The 18,832-nt window shown below is 46.4% G+C and overlaps 1 protein-coding gene across 3 annotated transcripts; it reads right to left on the bottom strand.

Moving 5' to 3' along the window:
- Positions 1 to 2,358: 2,358 nt before the first annotated feature.
- MSL1 (MSL complex subunit 1) lies at positions 2,359 to 18,072 on the bottom strand. 3 transcript variants are annotated; one of them, XM_035299689.3, is made up of 10 exons: positions 17,304 to 18,072; positions 16,684 to 16,779; positions 13,665 to 13,888; positions 10,760 to 11,142; positions 8,806 to 8,853; positions 8,289 to 8,353; positions 6,969 to 7,036; positions 6,424 to 6,548; positions 5,882 to 5,954; positions 2,359 to 4,876 (listed from the first exon to the last, which is right to left on the bottom strand). In XM_035299689.3, the coding sequence occupies exons 3-10, from the start codon at positions 13,865 to 13,867 to the stop codon at positions 4,786 to 4,788; spliced, it is 1,056 nt and encodes a 351-aa protein (XP_035155580.1). In that variant the 5' UTR covers positions 13,868 to 13,888; positions 16,684 to 16,779; positions 17,304 to 18,072; the 3' UTR covers positions 2,359 to 4,785. The 3 variants fall into 3 exon arrangements, with proteins under 3 accessions (XP_035155580.1, XP_035155578.1, XP_035155579.1); XM_035299687.3 differs by having other exon boundaries at positions 16,684 to 18,072; XM_035299688.3 differs by lacking the exon at positions 8,806 to 8,853 and having other exon boundaries at positions 16,684 to 18,072.
- Between the last annotated feature and the right edge of the window lie 760 nt (positions 18,073 to 18,832).

The raw sequence follows: 18,832 nt of genomic DNA, 5'->3' as shown, positions 1-18,832 counted from the left end.
GCATGGTGGTGCGTGCCTGTAGTCCCAGCTACTCAGGAGGCTGAGGCAAGAGACTCGCTTGAACCCGGGATGCAGAGGTTGTGGTGAGTCGAGATCATATTGCACTCCAGCCTGGGCAACAGAGCAAGACTCTGTCTCAAAAAAAAAAAAGGCCACTATGGCATAGGATTCTTTACTGAGTAAAATTTTTATGAACAACATGGTTAAGGATTCTGATGTTTATCAGATTTATAGACAACATGAAACTGGAATTATTTACAAATGCCTTCAGAGATTAAATGAGAATTCAGACAATCTCAGGTAATTAGACAGGTAGTCAAACATGACAACTTATAAGTCCAGCTCCAAAAGCCAACTGCCTGACTTCAAAATGGAGGATATATGATTTAATAAGTGTTAAAGAAAAAGACCTGGAGGATCTTATTGATCATGAGCTAAATTGGTCAAATAAGGCTGCCAAGTTCAGTGTCTAAATAAGGAAAATGATAGTCTGCCACTTTGTCCTTCAGTTGTTTGGTCTGGGTCCAATTTTTAAATGGAAATGGGTAAATTGTTCACTCCTCTAGAGGGAACTGAAAAACCAGAATATTTTCTTTCAAGGAACAATTGTAAGATCGCTGAATGTTTAGCATGAAGAGAAGACTTGGGATACCCACAGCAGTCTTTAACCAGGGACTATGAACAAAAGGAGGGATTTGTCTTTTTGTCATCATCCTAGAAGGCAAAGCAAAACCATTCAGTTTGAGTTACAAGAAGTTAGATTTTGTCAACAAGCAAGAATTTTCAAACACTTAGGGGAAAAATGTATGTAGAAAAACAGTGTTGAAGCAGAAGCTGGAATTCACTTGTCTGGAATGTTATCAAGGGAAAATCACGTACCAGGGGTCACACTAGATGACCTCTAAGGTCTTTCGAACTCTAACTTAGACATCTTAACTTATAGGGACCACATATCCTATAATCTCGTTTCTAAAATTGTTAATTATGCTTTTTTTTTTTTTTTTGAGATAGAGTCTTCCTCTGTCACCCAGGCTGGAGTGCAATGATGTGATCTCGGCTGACTGCAACCTCCCAAGTTCAAGTGATTCTCCTGCCTTAGCCTCCCGAGTAGCTTGGATTTTTTATTTTTAGTAGAGACAGGGTTTCACCATGTTGGCCAGGCTGGTCCTGAATTCCTGACCTCAGGTGATCCACCCACCTCAGCCTCCCAGAGTGCTGGGATTACAGGTGTGAGCCACGAGACTAGCCCCCTTTTCTTTTTTTTGAATCGGAGTTCCGCTGTTATTACCCAGACTGGAGTGCAATGGCACGATCTCAGCTCAACACAACCTCCGTCTCCTGGGTTCAAGCAATTCTCCTGCCTCAGTCTCCCGAGTAGCTGGGACTACAGGCGCACACCACCATGCCCAGCTAATTTTTGTATTTTTAGTAGAGACGGGTTTTCACCTTGCTGACCAGGATGGTCTCGATCTCTTGACCTCGTGATCCACCCACCCCAGCCTCCCAAAGTGTTGGGATTATAGGCGTGAGCCACCGCGCCCGGCCTTTTTTTTTAAAAAAAAAACACGAGTCTTACTGTCACCAAGGGTGGATGTAGTGGCTTGATCTCAGCTCACTGCAACTTCCACTTCCCAGGTTCAAGAGATTTTCCTACCTCAGCCTCCCAAGCAGCTGTGAATACAGGTGCCTGCCACCACACCTGGCTAATTTTTTGTATTTTTAGTAGAGATGGGCTTTCATGATGTTGGCCAGGCTGGTCTCAAACTCCTGACCTCAGGTGATCCTCCTGCCTCAGCCTCCCAAAGTGCTGGGATTACAGGTAGGAGCCACCGTGCCTGGCTTTTTTTTTTTTTTTTTTTGAGACAGAGTCTTGCTGTAACCCAGGCTGGATGCAGTGGCTTGAGCTCAATTTACTGCAACTTCTACTTCCCAGGTTCAAAAGATTCTCCTGCCTCAGCCTCCCAAGTAGCTGGGATTACAGGTATGTGCCACCATGCCTGGCTAATTTTTGTATTTTTAGTAGAGACAGGGTTTTACCTTGTTGGCTAGCCTGGTCCTGAACTTCTAACCTCAAGTGATCTGCCCGCCTCAGCCTCCCAAAGTGTTGGGATTACAGGCATGAGCCACTGCAACCAGCCAAGTTGCTAATTATACTTAAGGAAGCACACTGGATAAAGAAGGATGAAACATACATTCTACTTATACACAAATGGAAGTGAGTACCTTATATAAAAGGGAAAATAATGTTATTCTTTATTATTATGAAAATGGATTTCTTTTTCCAATGGTTCAAATATACAAGCAGAATTGTTTAACGTTTGCTAATAAATATAATAAATTGAAGCAGAAGTTCAAAAATTAACAGCCACAATAGTTTATTTACAATTGAACTCTTTATAAGATATTTACAAGACAACCAATTTTACACATCAGAAATGGTATCAAAAGTTATGAATTACAACACAGACAATATGAAATGGGCATAAAACAAAGTTGAAGTAGACAGACAAGCAATTTCTTTTTTTTTTTTTAATTTATTAACACTAGCTTAAACTTTGTTAAAGAAAAACAAACAACTATGTTTTAGGAGAACTGCAGGGCCTTCAGTTGAAGATTGAATTCACAGTGTTGTATCCCATGTAGGGAAAAATAAGACTAATTTTCCCCCCACACTCTAACACACTGTAATTTTGCTCTTGGAACATTACTAATCTACTCTCCAACCTCCTTCTCAACAAAGTCAAATCAAAGGAGAATTAACCTAGAAGAGGGGGCAATAAAGTAAGAGGTCCTCAGGGAGAGGGAGAACCAAGGAAATAGAATCTCCTTCAGTCTGGCCAGATAGCACCTCGTAGATTCCTCTCAGTCTAGTTCAAGTCAGAAATTGGGGAGTCCCCTGGGTAGGGTACAAATATAATGGTTAAATTTGCTAACTCGTATCCAAAATTAGGAATCTAATACATGCTGAAATCAAGAAGAAACCGAGAGGGATCAAAAAACAAAGTCGAGAAACACTGATTGGGTGGGTCTTTTTTCTTTTTGGACACGTTATGAAGAAATATAACATAGGTCAGAATAAGAAAACTGAACAGCCTGCCACATTAAAATGATGAACAAAGAAAATCTGGCCTAGTTTTTCTAGAAATCTCCTTCTCCTTAAGGTGTGGGATGACAGCCCCTACTGGAATTAAGTCCTACTTCTCTCTACATCCTTGCTGCAACGAAGTTTACAACAGGTTCCCTTATAGAGAGCCCACTCTCCTAAGCAGATGGAGTTACAAATGAAAACCCATAGCCACACACACATACACAAAAGGAGAAATAAGAGCAGCAAGATCATCCAAGAATACTCCATGTGCTGCCAGAATAATTCCTTTAAAAGTCAAATCCAGGAAGCACAGATCAATATCTCACAAAAAGCTTTAGCAGTGGGAGGCCCCTGAGGAACTTTTCTTCTCTTCCCACAATGGTATCCCATTCTCTCTCATGCTCCACTGATGGGCCGGCCACACACCCTACATACCTTGGCTTCTCCTCTAAAAGTGCTAATAATCTGGGGACATATTCTCTTCAATGATAAAAGTCCCTACTGTCTAGGAGATTAGACCCCTACTTGTTTTCACACAATAGTCCTGAAGACTAAAGAAAGGCAATTCCTATATATTTGAGACCAGAGGTCTTGGCTCTATTTTCCTTTCAGATAGTTAATAGGGATCTTACACTGAGACCAAAGTGGCCTGAGAGTGCTAGCCTGATATTTTAACAAAACAGGGGAGGGGAGAGGACCAAGATGGCACACATACAAATCTCTTTTTACAAAGTGAATGGAGAAGCTCATTAGATACATCTGTTTGTTTCAAGATGTAGACATTTGCCAGCCAAAGGAAGGACCTATTTCCACTCTCCTCCTATCCTCCCTAAGTCTCTACTTGATCATCAAGAGCTCAACTAGCAGGATGAAGCCCAATCAAGGAATACTTGAGAAGTGATGTGATACAAGGACATCTATACAGGTTTGGGCATGCCATCCAAAATGTTAACTGCTTTTGTTTACAGCTGTAACTTGTTCTGAAACTAACCACCCCCATTTTCTTTTCTAAAGATTTTGTTTTTTTGAGGGGTAGGGAAACAAATTCAGTACCCATTCACTGAGAAAACAATCACAGTCAAACATCCCTTCCCACATGGCTATATCACAGAATAGTTTCAAGAAAACAACTATCTTTTCAGACAGTTATCTACCAGCTCTTCGATGTCTTTTCTACTCTGTGAAGATGACCTGCTTCATCGCTTCACTTGTCATTACTTATCTGGTCCTAAAGCTCATGGTGAGGTTTTCTGTTTTATTTTCGGGTAAAAACCACTATACCCACTATAAGGAGGGTGTACCAGGGAGAGGAGAGTGCCATGCAGGCACAGCTCTAAAGGAAGGGGTTGCTTCATCTTCCACATGTCTAATGAAGAAAGCCCTTTTACCCCATTAACATAGGCAAATGTATGGAAACAGACACCTGAAACTTCTGAATCTGCCATCCTATAGATTTAGCTTGAGAGTCCATTTCCCAAAAAAGGGAAAAGAAATCCCAGTCACCCTCCATAACTCACAATTAGCTGAATGCAAGTCTTTTTGTGAAATCAGAGTGATGAAAACAAAGTCAAGGGAGTATGAAAGGGTATTATCAGCGAGTGATAACATGTGAGGACAAAGGTCACATATACAGGTCTCTGCCACTCTCTGGAATGGCATGCTACAACTATCTGAGGACAGGGTTCTTGCCAGCACAGCTATTTCCTACACGTCCGGTGAGGCGTTTGCTTCTTCTGGATCTCCAACCTGCATCTGCTACGCTCATCCAACCAGGGTAGCTCAAAATTCCTGGCAAAAAAAAAAAGCGAGGAAATCAACTTGGAAGACTAGAAAGGATTCAGTGTGGATGTGATAGCAACTACAAAAGTCACTATGCCCCTTACCACTCCTATCCCTGACTAGTTTGGAGTATCTTTTCTGTCTCAAAGCCAGAGCAAGTGTGTACCATTAAAGTGATGGAATCATCTATTTCTTTCTTTTTTTTTTTTGAGACGGAGTTTCGCTTTTGTTACCCAGGCTGGAGTGCAATGGTGCAATCTCGGCTCACCGCAACCTCCGCCTCCTGGGTTCAGGCAACTCTCCTGCCTCAGCCTCCTCAGTAGCTGGGATTACAGGCATGCGCCACCATGCCCAGCTAATTTTTTGTATCTTTAGTAGAGACAGGGTTTCACCATTTTGACCAGGATGGTCTTGATCTCTTGACCTCGTGATCCACCTGCCTCGGCCTCCCAAAGTGCTGGGATTACAGGCTTGAACCACCGCGCCCGGCCGGAATCATCTATTTCTAATTCAAAAAGCAATCCTTTCAATTATTGGCGTGGGAATCTTTATTTATTTATTTATTTTAGATGGAGACTCGCTCTGTTGCCCAGGCTGGAGTGCAGTGGCGTGATTCTTGGCTCACTGCAACCTCCACCTCCCGAGTTCAAGCGATTCTTCTGCCTCAGCCTCCTGAGTAGCTGGGACTACAGGCACATGCCACACCTGGCTAATTTTTGCATTTTTAGTAGAGACGAGGTTTCACCATATTGGCCAGGCTGGTCTCCAACTCCTGACCTCATGATTCACCTGCCTCAGCCTCCCAGTGTACTAGAATTACAGGCAAGAGTTACCGGGCCCAGCCTTCTTGGGAGTCTTATCATTGCAAAAGCCAGTTGTCCAGGTAGCCTCATTTTTGTCAGAGACCCATTGCTATCCCTAAGCCACCTGGTTCCACCTCATATCTAGGCTTCCATGAAGTCTGAAAGGGATGTGCAAGTTACTTGGAAAGGGAGAAAAAAAAGTTATACTTACTGTGGAATTAATTTTGGTAATGGTCGTCCAAATGCTACAACAGGCAAGAAGGGGGTAATCATCAGACTTTCAACTATGGGAGAAAGTCAAATGGGAGCTTATTAGTAATCCAGATGAGAAATGTCTAGAAACTATATCTGCTCTAAAATACACTTCATTCATTCTGAGCAAGTTGTACCCTGGAGCCTTGCACCCTCCTTCTTCTTTGAAAAACCTACTTTTTTTTTTTGAGACGGAGTTTCGCTCTTGTTACCCAGGCTGGAGTGCAATGGCGCGACCTCGGATCACCACAACCTCCGCCTCCTGGGTTCAGGCAATTCTCCTGCCTCAGCCTCCTGAGTAGCTGGGATTACAGGCACGCGCCACCATGCCCAGCTAATTTTTTATATTTTTAGTAGAAACAGGGTTTCACCGTGTTGACCAGAATGGTCTCGATCTCTTGACCTTGTGATCCACCTGCCCCGGCCTCCCAAAGTGCTGGGATTACAGGCGTGAGCCACTGCGCCCGGCCAAACCTACTCTTTTAGATGGACAAAACTTACCATCATCTGGCTCAGGGAAAAATGAGGTAACCTCAGGCTCAGATTCCTGAATTCCTTTCTTTTTATACATTCTGAGCTGCAGTCGCTGTAAAATTCTTTGTTCCCTGATCCTCTGAATATCCCATCTGGGAAAAACAAGACAAACAAACCCAACATTACTGTTTACCCAAAACCTGCTCTGTAAAAGCAACTCACACAATCCAGATGCTAGGAAGACCCTTGCTGACTCCTCTTGACAGAGTAAAGAGAAACGACTGCCTGGTTAAGGGAGAGCTGTTTAGGTCTACCATGTAGATCATGTGTTGGTGTTCCACAGAAAGTAGAGCTGAGGAAGGTCATACACAAAGAAAAAGAGGCCAAATATGTTTACCTACAACAACTACCATTTCCAACTAAGATATTCAACCAACCGGTGAGCCAGTAATGTTAAGAGTCTTAAGCATTCCAAGATTCTCCATAGCATGAAAGAAGGAGGTCAGGTTCCCTGATCTCTGTCCTAGGTCCTAGGGCTCAGTTGTTCCCAGGATGGACATCTCTGGCCTTACCTTTTCCTTCTCTTCTCATCCAGCTCCAGTTTTGCATGCCGCTTTGAAAACACACTGTCATCCAGGTTCTGTGTAAAGTAAAGCAGCTGATAAGCTATTTATCACCATATATTAGTTACACACATATACTAATTTCCAGCTTCCAGGAATGTATAACATCCTTCACCTTCCAGTTCTACTTGAGTCTGTGGGTTCCATGGATAGCATGGGAACCTCCTGGTAACAGAATCCACAAAACACATACTCCTTTCCCCATCTACACCCTTTTAGAATCTCCAAATTTCAAAATCATTTCCATAACTTTCCAAGGTAAACATCATATCAAACCCCTAGACTGCCATAAACCCTCCCCGCCTCCATACTTTGTAAAAGTCTGACTTTAATCAAAACTTTAGGCCAGGTGAGGTGGCTCACACCTGTAATCTCAATACTTTGAAAGGCCGAGGCAGGGGGATCACTTGAGGTCTGGAGCTCGAGACCAGCCTGACCACCATGGAGAAACCCCATATTTACTGAAAAATACAAAATTAACTGGACATGGTGGTGCATGCCTGTAGGCTAGCTACTTGGGAGGCTGAGGCAGAATTGCTTGAACCTGGGAGGCAAGGTTGCAGTGAGCCAAGATCACACCATTGCATCCCAGCCTGGGCAACAAGAGAGAGACTCTGTCTCAAAAAAAAAAAAAAAAAATCAAAACTTCACGAGTCAAATAAGCTTGGAATACATAATTTTATGGCGGAGGCGTATATGCTTTCTTTCCTTTTTTTTTTTTTTTTTTGCAATGGAGTTTCGCTGTGTTGCCCAGGCTGGAGTGCAGTGGCGCCATCTTGGCTCACCGCAACCTCTGGCTCCCAGGTTCAAGCAATTCTCCCTGTCTCAGCCTCCCAAGTAGCTGGGATTACAGGCATGTGCCACCACGCCTGGCTAAATTTTGTATTTTTAGTAGAGATGGGGTTTCACTATGTTGGCCAGGCTGATCTCTAATTCCTGACCTCAGGTGATCCGCCTGCCTTAGCCTCCCAAAGTGTTAGGATTATAGGTGTGAGCCACCTCACCCAGCCCTAACCTTTGTACTTAGCATAAACTCTGCCTTTGTTTTGAACATTACCTGGCTATTTCTTTTTTAAAAATCACTTAACGACTCTGGACTTCGGTTTTTTTATCTATAAAATGAAGGAGCTGGACTAGATAATTTCTCAAGTTCCCATCTGGCCTTAAAATTCTATTAATTCATGCATAGTACTATGACATTTTCAAAATTATACCCTCATTTTTATTTAATCTCTAACTCTCTTCAATTGACTGCTCTTGGTTACCTACCTCCAAAAGGTCTGAAGGATTTGGGTCCCTTAGAGGCTCTACTGAGTGGTCCCTCCAAGAAGGAACTGGAAAAAAAAAAGAGAGAAAAAGAAAGGGAGGAGGGGTGGAACCACCCTTAAATCCAAAGTTGCACAACTATTCACTAGGATAAGAGGTCTCTTCCCAGATGAGACAAAGTTACCAAGTGATAGGAATCCATTCTATGGCCTCCCTGAAGCCATATTCAGTGTGCTTGCTATGGTATAAAAGAACCTAAAATGCCATTGCAGTCTGCCAAATGCAGGATCACAAAAAACCCTAAGCCAATACCTGACAATTCATATAATGGATGCTATTGCAGTTCCTGAAAAACAACTGAAATGTGTTGTCATTTTGAAGTCTATAGTAATGTAATCAGTCATACGCCAAGAAATCTCACTCTCCCACATCCAGCTGCTGGGGAACATAGCTCCCAACCATCCACCACCCCACCAACCCCCACCCCAGGCCCAGCCAGCACAAGTCCTATTCTACTCACCAGCCAAGACTGAAGTTTCTCCTGCAACACTTGATGGCATCAGACACCCTAAATAATGCAGGAAAGAAGAATAATCTCAGTGTAAAAAGAAAAAAAGCCCATACCCCAAATGGAGGAAAGGATCATCACTGAAGTTCTCACTAGGAAGCCATTTTGTTTTTTGAGTTGTTCTTTTGAGAATTTCTCTCTGGGGGAGGGGAAGAGGGAACAACAGACAAAAGAAAAGAAAATAAGCCCACCACTTTTTTTTTTTACACTGAGACGACTTCTTTTCTTCATTATTTAGGGTGGTTTCCCTGCAACAGTTGATGGCCAAGGATATCAAACCTTAAACTCAGAACATGGCAGGTGAGTAAAAGTTGACCCTATTTTTCAAATACAAGATCAGTGTTCTCAAAACTTACATATTTAGTCTTCTTAAACAGCTCCCTCCTCCCTCCAAACAAACTACCTTGCTGGTCCAGCCTGAACAACATGCACAAAGACTTTGGCTCCCCTAGAACAAGCCATTGAGCCTTCCTCTTGAGATAGGGGCATCAAGAATAAGGATTCCCACGTTTATTCACAACTCAGGCTCCTCAAGGGGCTGGGGTCTCCCCAGTCAGACTCCTTTGTTTCACTATGCCCACAATCTCAGAGGTGTTTGAAATTGTCTGTACTAGGGAAGACAGGATTTTCAAAAATAGCCAGTCACACAGAACAGCTCTGGACCAAGCCATTACCCAATCCCAGATGGGAAGTTGCTTCATGGTTTCAAGTTGTTACGCAGCATTGCCATGGCAGCAAAAAGGTTAACCATTAAGGAAGAACCTGTTCAACTGACTGAACCAACAAAAAATCTGAACCTAGATCAGGATCCTGATCTATCTCATGTACTTAAGTGTGAGGCCTAATAGATTTTCGATAATTAAGACGACTAATCTAGCTTTCCCACTTAATTTTGTCACCAAAACAGCCAAACAAAGCCTGGAGAACGCACTTGTATCACGGAATGGATTTCTATCCCAATCCTGCTAGGCAAGACACAGTGGTAGAAACTTGGGACTACGGCTCTATCCTAGAAGGCCTCCCCAACCATTACCCCAGAGTAACCGCAGTGACTGACATAGACTACTAATATTACATGATTGAAGGCACATTCCAGTTACTGGTTGATGTAGAAGATAGGGGAGCGTCTCTGTGTGGAAGCCATAAAGAAAAAAAGGGAATGAAGACCAAGGTCCCACACCCCATACCATCCCCAAGCAGCTCAGATATCCCAAGATAGTCCTTATTGTTTGAAAAATAGTTTGTAGACCATTTTATTTAAATATATGAACAACCAATGGGCTACTGCAATCCAAGTAAACTCTTCACATTTTAGAACCTTTGTGAAGTATAGTAAGATAAAGAAAGAATGTTGGTCTTTGGCAGATTCCTCCTGCCCCCCAGACCGGGACATAGAGATACAGATAAATGTTTATATAGTTAAAGATCGGAGGCCCAGGTGAAAATTCCCCACCCCAAGCTGGCTCCCCAACCCAAAAATTACCATTGGCCCCTGAGAACACCCAAAGACCACCCTCCCAGATTTCACACAATATCAATTGCAGGAACAGTCGTGCATGGCAAAGTATAAGTTCTATGCATTTCACAGCACAGAAAACCCTTCTTTCAGAGGGCATGCAAGTTGCCGGAGATTACACCCCCAAGTCTGGTGCTCTTGTGATGAGCAACTTACTGGCAAACACATCTCCCAGTGTTGTAAGCAGGCAAATACATTGAGCACATTTTGCTGTAATTCCATCTATTTGCAATGCCTGCACAGTGTCTGTCTCTGGCTGTTAACTTACTCATTCTTGACAGAACTCTGCTTTATTGATTGCACTTTTTAAAAAATGCCAAAGGCATTTTCACACTTGTTAGCTTGACCGCCACCACTAGGGTATAAGAGCAAGTGTTCTCTATGCCTTACTTGCTACAGTCTCCTCCTTCTTTGGAGAGGATTCCCGTAATGGTAACGGTGATGGGGGAGGCTGGTGCCAACGACACAAATACATTTCTGTGGTGGAAAGGTACGGCAAATCTTCTATCTCACTTGAGAAGGCTTTCTCCTTGGGATGGGCGCTGGGTCCCTTTTGGGGAGTGGAGAGTCTTGGTGGGGTGTCCACTGAAGACCGGGGCTTTTCTGGGGTTTCTTGGCTCCTCAATTCACGTTTATAAACAGTTTCAGATAAGGAACCACAGGGTTCCTCTTTAATAGGTGAGTGCTTAGGAGTTTTTGTTTTGACTTTTGAAAATTCAGGAGCCAGCTTTTTAACAGGAGTCTTTCTTTCTGTACTTCCAAATGGGGATTTCCTATTAGATAGGGAAGAAAACATTATAAAATTTATTGACACTTGAATAAAATCTAATTTGAACACATTCTGGAGCAAAAGAATAAGCTGGTTCTTTTGCCCCAAAATGACCAGGTACCTAAATCTCTGGTGCTCATTTGGCAGTCATGAGCAGGAACAGCCCTGGTTTAATAGGATATATAATGGGCCCTTAGTAAATGTTGTTTTGTTTTGTTTTGAGTTTCACTCTTGTTGCCCAGGCTGGAGTGCAGTGGCACGATCTTGGCTCACCGCAACCTCCACCTCCCAGGTTCAAGCGATTCTCCTGCCTCAGCCTCCCAAGTAGCTGGGATTACAGGCATGCACCACCATGCCCGGCTAATTTTTTATTTTTAGTAACGATGGGGTTTCACCATGTTGTTCAGGCTGGGCTCAAACCCCCAACCTTAGGTGATCCACTCACCTCAGCTTCCCAAAGTGCTGGGATTACAGGTGTGAGCCACTGTGCCCAGCCAGTAAATGTTTGTTGAACAAGTGAGTTTCCATGCTTAAGAATGTTCAAGCTCCGCCAGGTGCAGTGGCTCACACCTGTAATCCAAGTACTTTGGGAGGCCGAGGCAGGCAGATCACTTGAGGTCAGGAGTTTCAGACCAGCCTCGCCAACATGGTGAAACCCCATCTCTATTAAAAAAAATACAAAAATTAGCCAGGTGTGGTGGCACATGCCTGTAATCCCAGCTACTTGGGAGGCTGAAGCAGGAGAATCACTTGAACCCAGGAGGCGGTGGTTGCAGTAAACTGAGATCACGCCACTGCACTCCAGCCTGGGTGACAAAGTGAGACTCTGTCTCATAAAAAAAAAGACTATTCAAGGTCTTTTAGCCAACATTAGGTACTACATTAGGTGCCACTCATTAGGTAATACCTATTTCCTGTAGCTCAGAAATCAGTCTCTTTCCTTTTCCCCCAACTCTGAACCATGTTAATTACAATCTTTATTTCCTTTTTCTTGCTGTCTGCTGGCATTCTCTAACCTCTTTCTTCCTCCCTTCTTCTCCTACCACATCCCAAGAAAGTCATCTCCTTTCTAAATTTTATATTTCTTTTTCAAGATTGATTTCCTACTTAGAGTTTCACAATGCTAACCCAGAATAATCTTTAATATCCCTGAATCTTACAAAACTTAGTTTAATGTCTGTAATCCCAGCACTCTGGGAGGCTGATGTGGGAAGATAGCTTGTGCCCAGAAGTTTGAGACCAACCTGGGCAAAGTGAGAGCCTGTCTCTACAAAAAGAAAAAGAAAGCCAGGCATGGTGGTGAGTACCTATGGTTCCAGCTACGTGGGAGGCTGAAGTAAGAGGATCACTTGAGCCAAGGAGGTGGAAGCTGCAGTGAGCCATGTTTGTGCCACTTGCACTTCAGCCTGGGTGACAGAGAGAGACCCTATCTCAAACAAATGAACAAACAAAAAGCCTTAGTTTTTATCAGGTGTTGTACATCTACATATTTTACCACATTTGAATTCCGAGTTTTCAAAATTTATGCCCATCCTTACAGTTGGACTTAATTTGAGTCCAAAGACAGTTCTATTTTACCTTTTTTAAAAAAATTGAAACAGGGTTTTACTTTGTCACCCAGGCTGGAGTGCAGTGGTGCAATAACAGCTCACTGTAGCCTCAACCTCCTGGGCTCAAGGCATCCTCCCACCTCAACCTCTTGAGTAGCTGAGACTACAGGTGCCTAACTCCAGACCCAGATAACTTTTGGATTTTTTGTAAAAATGCTGCCCACTATGTTCCCCAGGCTCATCTCAAACTCTTGGGCACAAGCGATTCCTCCCTCCCCACCTTTTCCTCTCAAAGGGATTATAGGCATGAGCCACGACACCTGGACTCTATTTTACTTTCTTATGTCTACCAGTGCCCAGCACAATAAAGGAGTTTAACACTTCCTAACTTGAAGTGAATTGCTATAGTTTTCTTTAAGAAACCCAGCTGTTACACTTGTTGCCCATTCTCTTTATGATATAAGCTGCATTTGGTAATTATTACTGTGACCAAAATATTCCTAAACAGACATTTATAGTCTGCATAAGAATGTTTCAAGATAGTTTCTCAGCATAGAAGACTTCTTGTTTTTTTTGAGACAGAATCTCGCTCTGTCACCCAGGCTAGAGTACAATGGCATGATCAAGGCTCACTACAATCTCTGCCTCCTAGGTTCAAGTGATTCTTGTGCCTCAGCCTCCCGAGTAGCTGGGACTACAGGCATTGGCCACCAGGTCTGGCTGATTTTTTTTTGTATTTTTAGTAGAGACAGGGTTTCACCAAGTTGGCCAGGCTGGTCTCAAACTCCTGACCTCAAGTGATCCGCCCACCTTGGCCTCCCAAAGTGCTAGGATTACAGGAGTGAGCCACCTTGCCCAGCCAGCATAGAAGACTTCTAAAGCAAGTTATGATTGCTATAATCAATTCATAAATCCCAATCCCCTATTCTCAATCACTAGTAACAAATGTCCTCATCAAACAAAGTTACCAGCACACCTTTTGTGTCCCTTTCCACTCCGCCCACATGAGAAAGGCTTGGGAGGCAAAGTCTGGGATGTCTCGGAAAGCTCCGGCTGGCACTCCAGTTTAATTTTCTCAGATAGCTCTGTTTCCTCTCTCTCTTCTGTTTCATAGCCCTGAAACAGCTTGTGCCTTTCTTTCTCATTATCCTTCTTTACCAGCTGCATCCGCCTTTCCATACGTTCAATCCGAGCAAGGAGCTAAAAGAGAGAGTAGCAAAATGCAGACTTAACACACAAAAAATTAAACACACAGATACTTAGCCCCATTTAGGAAACAGTAGTCTTCTGCCTCTTTCTGTGGACCACATCACATCAACTCAACTTTTTAAATAGGCAGACAGTAATCTGAACAGTTTTCCTTAAACAAAATAGAGAAAACAAGGTATATGGTTTAATTTTAAGGGCTAATCTAGATGGGAAGAGGCATGGGGGAATTTGTAATTCATTCTTCTGTAAGGAGATCCTCTCCACCGGGAGGGGCCATAACATGTCTTTTAATGGCATGGTGTCTGCTACTGCTACCCATGTGGCTCCAAGTTGGTTTGGGAATTTCTAGAATTAACTGTATACATGTTTTTTTAACTGTATACATTTTTTTTTTTTTTTTTTTTTTTTGAGACAGAGTTTCACTCTTGTAGCCCAGACTGGAGAGCAATGGCTCATTGCAACATCTGCCTCCCAGGTTCAAGCAATTCCCCTGCCTCAGCCTCCTGCCACCATGCCTGGCTAATGTTTGTATTTTTAGTAGAGAGGGGTTTCACCATGTTGGTCAGGCTGCTCTTTAACTGCTGACCTCAAGCGATCCGCCCATCTCAGCCTCCCAAAGTGCTTGGATTACAGGAATGAGCCACCTTGCCCAGCCTACATGTCCTTTTAAGAAGCCCTAAGATTGTCCAAATTCTATCCTCTCTACTTCTACTCTAAAACTCTATATACAACAGCAAAGTGCAAACAGTACATTGGGAAGGAATTAAGAGCTCATACAGTGCCACTCGGGATGGTGGTGTTATTTGAAAGGGGTGTGTGTGGGGGGTACTTTTAAAGCAATGAACATTTCATTTGGAAAACAGAAATCAGTATCCATAAATTCCAACAATCATGACATATACACATTGCTTTATATCTGAGGTGACACCAAAAATACCTATTCATCTAAGTATTTATTAAAATCAAAGTTCCTTTTAGTTAAAAGGAAGGACTATAAAACTAAACAGAAAATGGAAGTCTATTATTATTGAAAACTTTGTATTAGTTTTGAGAAAAGGTGTTGTGCTCCTTATACTCTATATTTCAAGAATTTTACCTGGGTTAGACAGTGATATGAATGCTGCCTTCATTACACTCATTGCATAGATTTCAGACAAGGCCAAACAACAACTGGAATAAGTGAAACAAGCTTAAACAACATTAAAATTGCAATATACAACAGAAGCAGTGAGTACCAAGTTCAGACTGACACTCTATCCTTAACTCACCCCACTTTTCCTGACTAGGAAAGCCTGCAAAGGGGCCATTACTTCAGGAACTGAGCAGAAACCTCCACAATCAGCAGAGAACCCTTCTGTCAGCCATACTCTCATTTCATCTCCTTACATATATTTTGATTCACAGCCCTTAACCACCGTTTGTGGGTGACATTTCCTTGATTTCTTCTCCTTCACTGGTTCTTCTCTTCCCACCCCCCCAATACAAGGATATGATGTGTTGTAATTACGGTACCATCACACCCCTAGACTGCAGTACAGTAGCTGAGCAGTGCCACCTCCATGTTGAGTAACTTCCACAAATCAACACCATGAGATATTTTAATGAGACCTGCCCCAGCTCCCAATCCACCTTGCAGAATGCATTCTCCAATAAAACAGCCATTCGATGCGATTCATTTGGAAAGCAAACAAAATGAATAGCCCTCTGCTCCCTTGCTCAGCTCTTAGTGCACACGACGCCAGAGAGAGAGAAAGAGGAGAGAGAGAGAGATGGAGATGGGGGGGGGAGAGAGAGAGGGAAAGGGAGGGAGGGAAGAGGGGGGAGAGAGAGAGAGGGAGGGAGAGACTGCTGCAGCCTGAACACAACAATTGTAGAAACCATGTTTATTTTTAGGCAGCTGTAAGGTATGCTAGCACAGTAACACCCCCACCGCAGCTTCCCTCATATCTGAAGGAATATGTTTTAACGCGGAGGTGCCCTTAACTACTGCTGCAGTAAAAACAAGCCTGTGTCCTCAAGCTCCTCAGAAGTAAAGAAATAATAAACGACTTTCCTACTTCCTAAGATTCTAAAATAAGGATGGGGAGGTCTAATTAATACATTTAATAAGCTTACTTTTCCCTGATGCCCTCAAATCTTCCAGCTTCAAACACCATGCTTATACAAGGGACCTGGTCAGTGTGTCATGTATTAGAACTCAGGTTCCTATTAAAAACTGTCTGAAATCAAAGGCAATGATTCTCTTAATATCATTTAAGAAAACTAAAATAGGATTCCATGTAAATCACCTCTACCCCTGTCCCCACTAAAAGGCCTACTGCCCTCCTATCTAAAGATGCTGCAGCCGTGGTGGGAGCAACAGCTGCTCGCTACAGCCCTCTCCTCCGCCGTGCATTTCTATAACGCAATCGCTCTTTAATTTAACCCTTCCATAAGTTAGGCCACAACACCTACTCCCCACCCTTTCATTTTTAACCCCTCACAAATCAGGTCTTTTCCCACTCTAAACGTCTTTCCCACACGTCTGGGGCTGTCATTTTAAATTAACCCTTTGGCAACTGAAACCCCTCCCCCTCCCCCGGGAGGTTGCTCTTTAGCCCTTCCTTCCAACCCAATGTGTCTGTGAGCCTGGCTCCCGGAGACACAACGCCTAAGATACTCCTTTGCTGGTGGCCAACCTCCTTTACCCCTAACCCGGGGGTGCCTTAACCTCCTACAGCCCCCTTCCCCCCGAGCATGCGCACAACTCGCTCCTCAGCCCGAAAGCGGATTAACCCCTCCCGTACCGTGTCTCTCTCAGACTTCAGCTCCTCTATCTCCTTTTCCTTGGCCTGCAGCTGCTGCTGTTGCTGTTCGATGAGGTCCAATTGCAGCAGAAGGATCTGTTTGAGGCAGGCGGCCTGACTGGAGGCTCCCGAGCCACCACCACCCCCGAGAGGGCTCTTCCTCATACTCTTCCATCTGCCCTCGCTGGCCGCCAGGGTCCCGGCGGTGGCGGTGGGCGCGAGGGGTGGCGGCCCGGGTAGAGGTAGTGGTGGGGGTCCCGCCGGGTCCGAGGCGGTGGCAGCGGGGGAGGCCGCCCCACCCTTGTCCCCAGCCCAGGGCGTAGGCTCTTTGGCCGCCGCCACGAGAGAGCCCGTCTGAATGGGTAGCACTGCCTGATACTTGGGCCGGGGGCTGCAGCCGGCTCCGGCAGCGGCGGGCTCCCCCCCAATGCCGGCTTGCTTGGTGGCTGGGGGCGGACAGGGCAAGGGCACCGAACCGCCCCAGCTCTCTTCCTGCTGCCCCGGGGCCGCCCCGGCCGGGAGTAACAAGCCCCGGCCCTTGCCGCCGCAGCCGGCTGGGGAAGGTGCGGGGCTCCCGCCCTGGGAGGAGGCCAGCGGGGGCCCCGGCTCCTTGAGCTTACGGTGCCGGGGGAGGAAGTGGGCTTCGGCCGCCCCGGGCTCGTCCTCGGGCCCGCCCAGCGCCGCAGCCCGCTCGTAGTCCAGTCGCTGCTCAGGGTTGCCGCCGGCAGGGGCCGCGGCCGCCTTGAACACCGCGGATCTCATGGTCATAGTGGTCCGGAGCAGGAGGGGGTGGGGAAGGGGCGAGGTGCGGGGGGTCGAGGACGGAGCGGGGGAGGGGAGTTTGGCGGGCTCGCCTCAGCAGAGCTGCAGCAGGCCTCCGCTAGCGCGGCTCCTCCGGGGCCCGGGCGCCATCCCGCCGGCGTGCGGAGACGTGGAGGCCGCGGCTGAGGCCCGCCGCCGGCCCATGGGGGCCTCGCCGCCGCCTCTGCTGCCGCCGCCGCCGCCTTCGCCTCAGAGGCAGGAGCTCGCACCCAGACGCCCCCGAGCTCATCCCCGGAGCTCGCTTCGGCCCCCCCTGGCCCGGCCGGGCCCGCCTCGTCTCCCCACCCTGCACCCCCCTTCCCCGCCCCGGCCCCCCGCCCCGGAGCTCGCCTCAGCCGCCCCGAGCCTCCATTTTCCCCCCCTCCTCCTCAGGAGGGGGTGGAGGGCTGGGTCCGCCCAAAGCCCTCCTACTCCGGGAGGGGGGGGTCTGTCGCCTCCCCTGGGGGTCTCCGCGGCTCGGGGTCCCCCTCCCCCACAGTCACCCCCGGCGCCTCAGCGTTTCCCTTTAAAAAAACGGAGCCGCTGGTAGCCGCCACCGCCGCAGCCGCCGCCGACCGGAGGACGCATGCGCGGGGAGGGGAGCGGGTGGGAGTGCACCGGGAGCCTAGAGAAGGGAGGCGGGCTGCGCTATTGTGAAAGGGGCTGCAGCCGCCTAGAGGGGGGCAGGGAAGGGGCGCGGGGGCCGGGGGCCGGCGAAGGGAGGCCGGGGCTGAGGGGCGAGGACGGAGGAGCGCGCGGAGGAGCGCGGCGAAGGTGGGCTGCCGAGGGAGGGGCAAGCCGGGGAGGGTCATGAGGGGGAAGAAGGGCGAGGGCGGCCGCGGGGAGAAGGGGAAAGCGGAGGCTCCCCGGGATAAAGAAGCGAGAGAGAATGGAGTTGAGAGGAAGGAAGGGGGGTGCAGGCGGCCTATGTGGCCTCTGTGGGAGCGTCCAGAGTGCTCCAAGTCCCCGGCCTGCTCCGGGCGGCCCCTTCCCTGGGCACCTTGGCAATGTGCCTGACCCACGCCGGAGGGGGCCCCGCGGCCCTGCACCCTCCTGGACCAGTCAGGATCCGGGCTCCTCTTTGAGCCCGCGGGTGTTTGATGGGGATAGAAGTCTAATCCCTCTACCCCCTCTCCTCCCCAGCAGTCCCACGCGGGTATAGAAGAGAATGAAGTTCTTTGTCTCTAAGGAATCCAAACCAGAAACGGAGGGACCTCTTCTTCCCAGAGGGAGGAAAATCCATGATGTCTGCTGCCTAGGGAGCTATTGCCACCGCCTCCTTGGGATGAAGTATTGCCAGCTACCGACAGTTTCTTCCCAACGGCCATCTTCCCAGCCTTCTTAAAGG

This window comes from Callithrix jacchus, chromosome 5 (genome assembly GCF_049354715.1).
Source record: "Callithrix jacchus isolate 240 chromosome 5, calJac240_pri, whole genome shotgun sequence".
Taxonomy (NCBI): domain Eukaryota; kingdom Metazoa; phylum Chordata; class Mammalia; order Primates; family Cebidae; genus Callithrix; species Callithrix jacchus.
The sequence above is the reverse complement of the archived record's forward strand: the minus strand, read 5'-3'. Positions and strand labels throughout refer to the sequence as shown.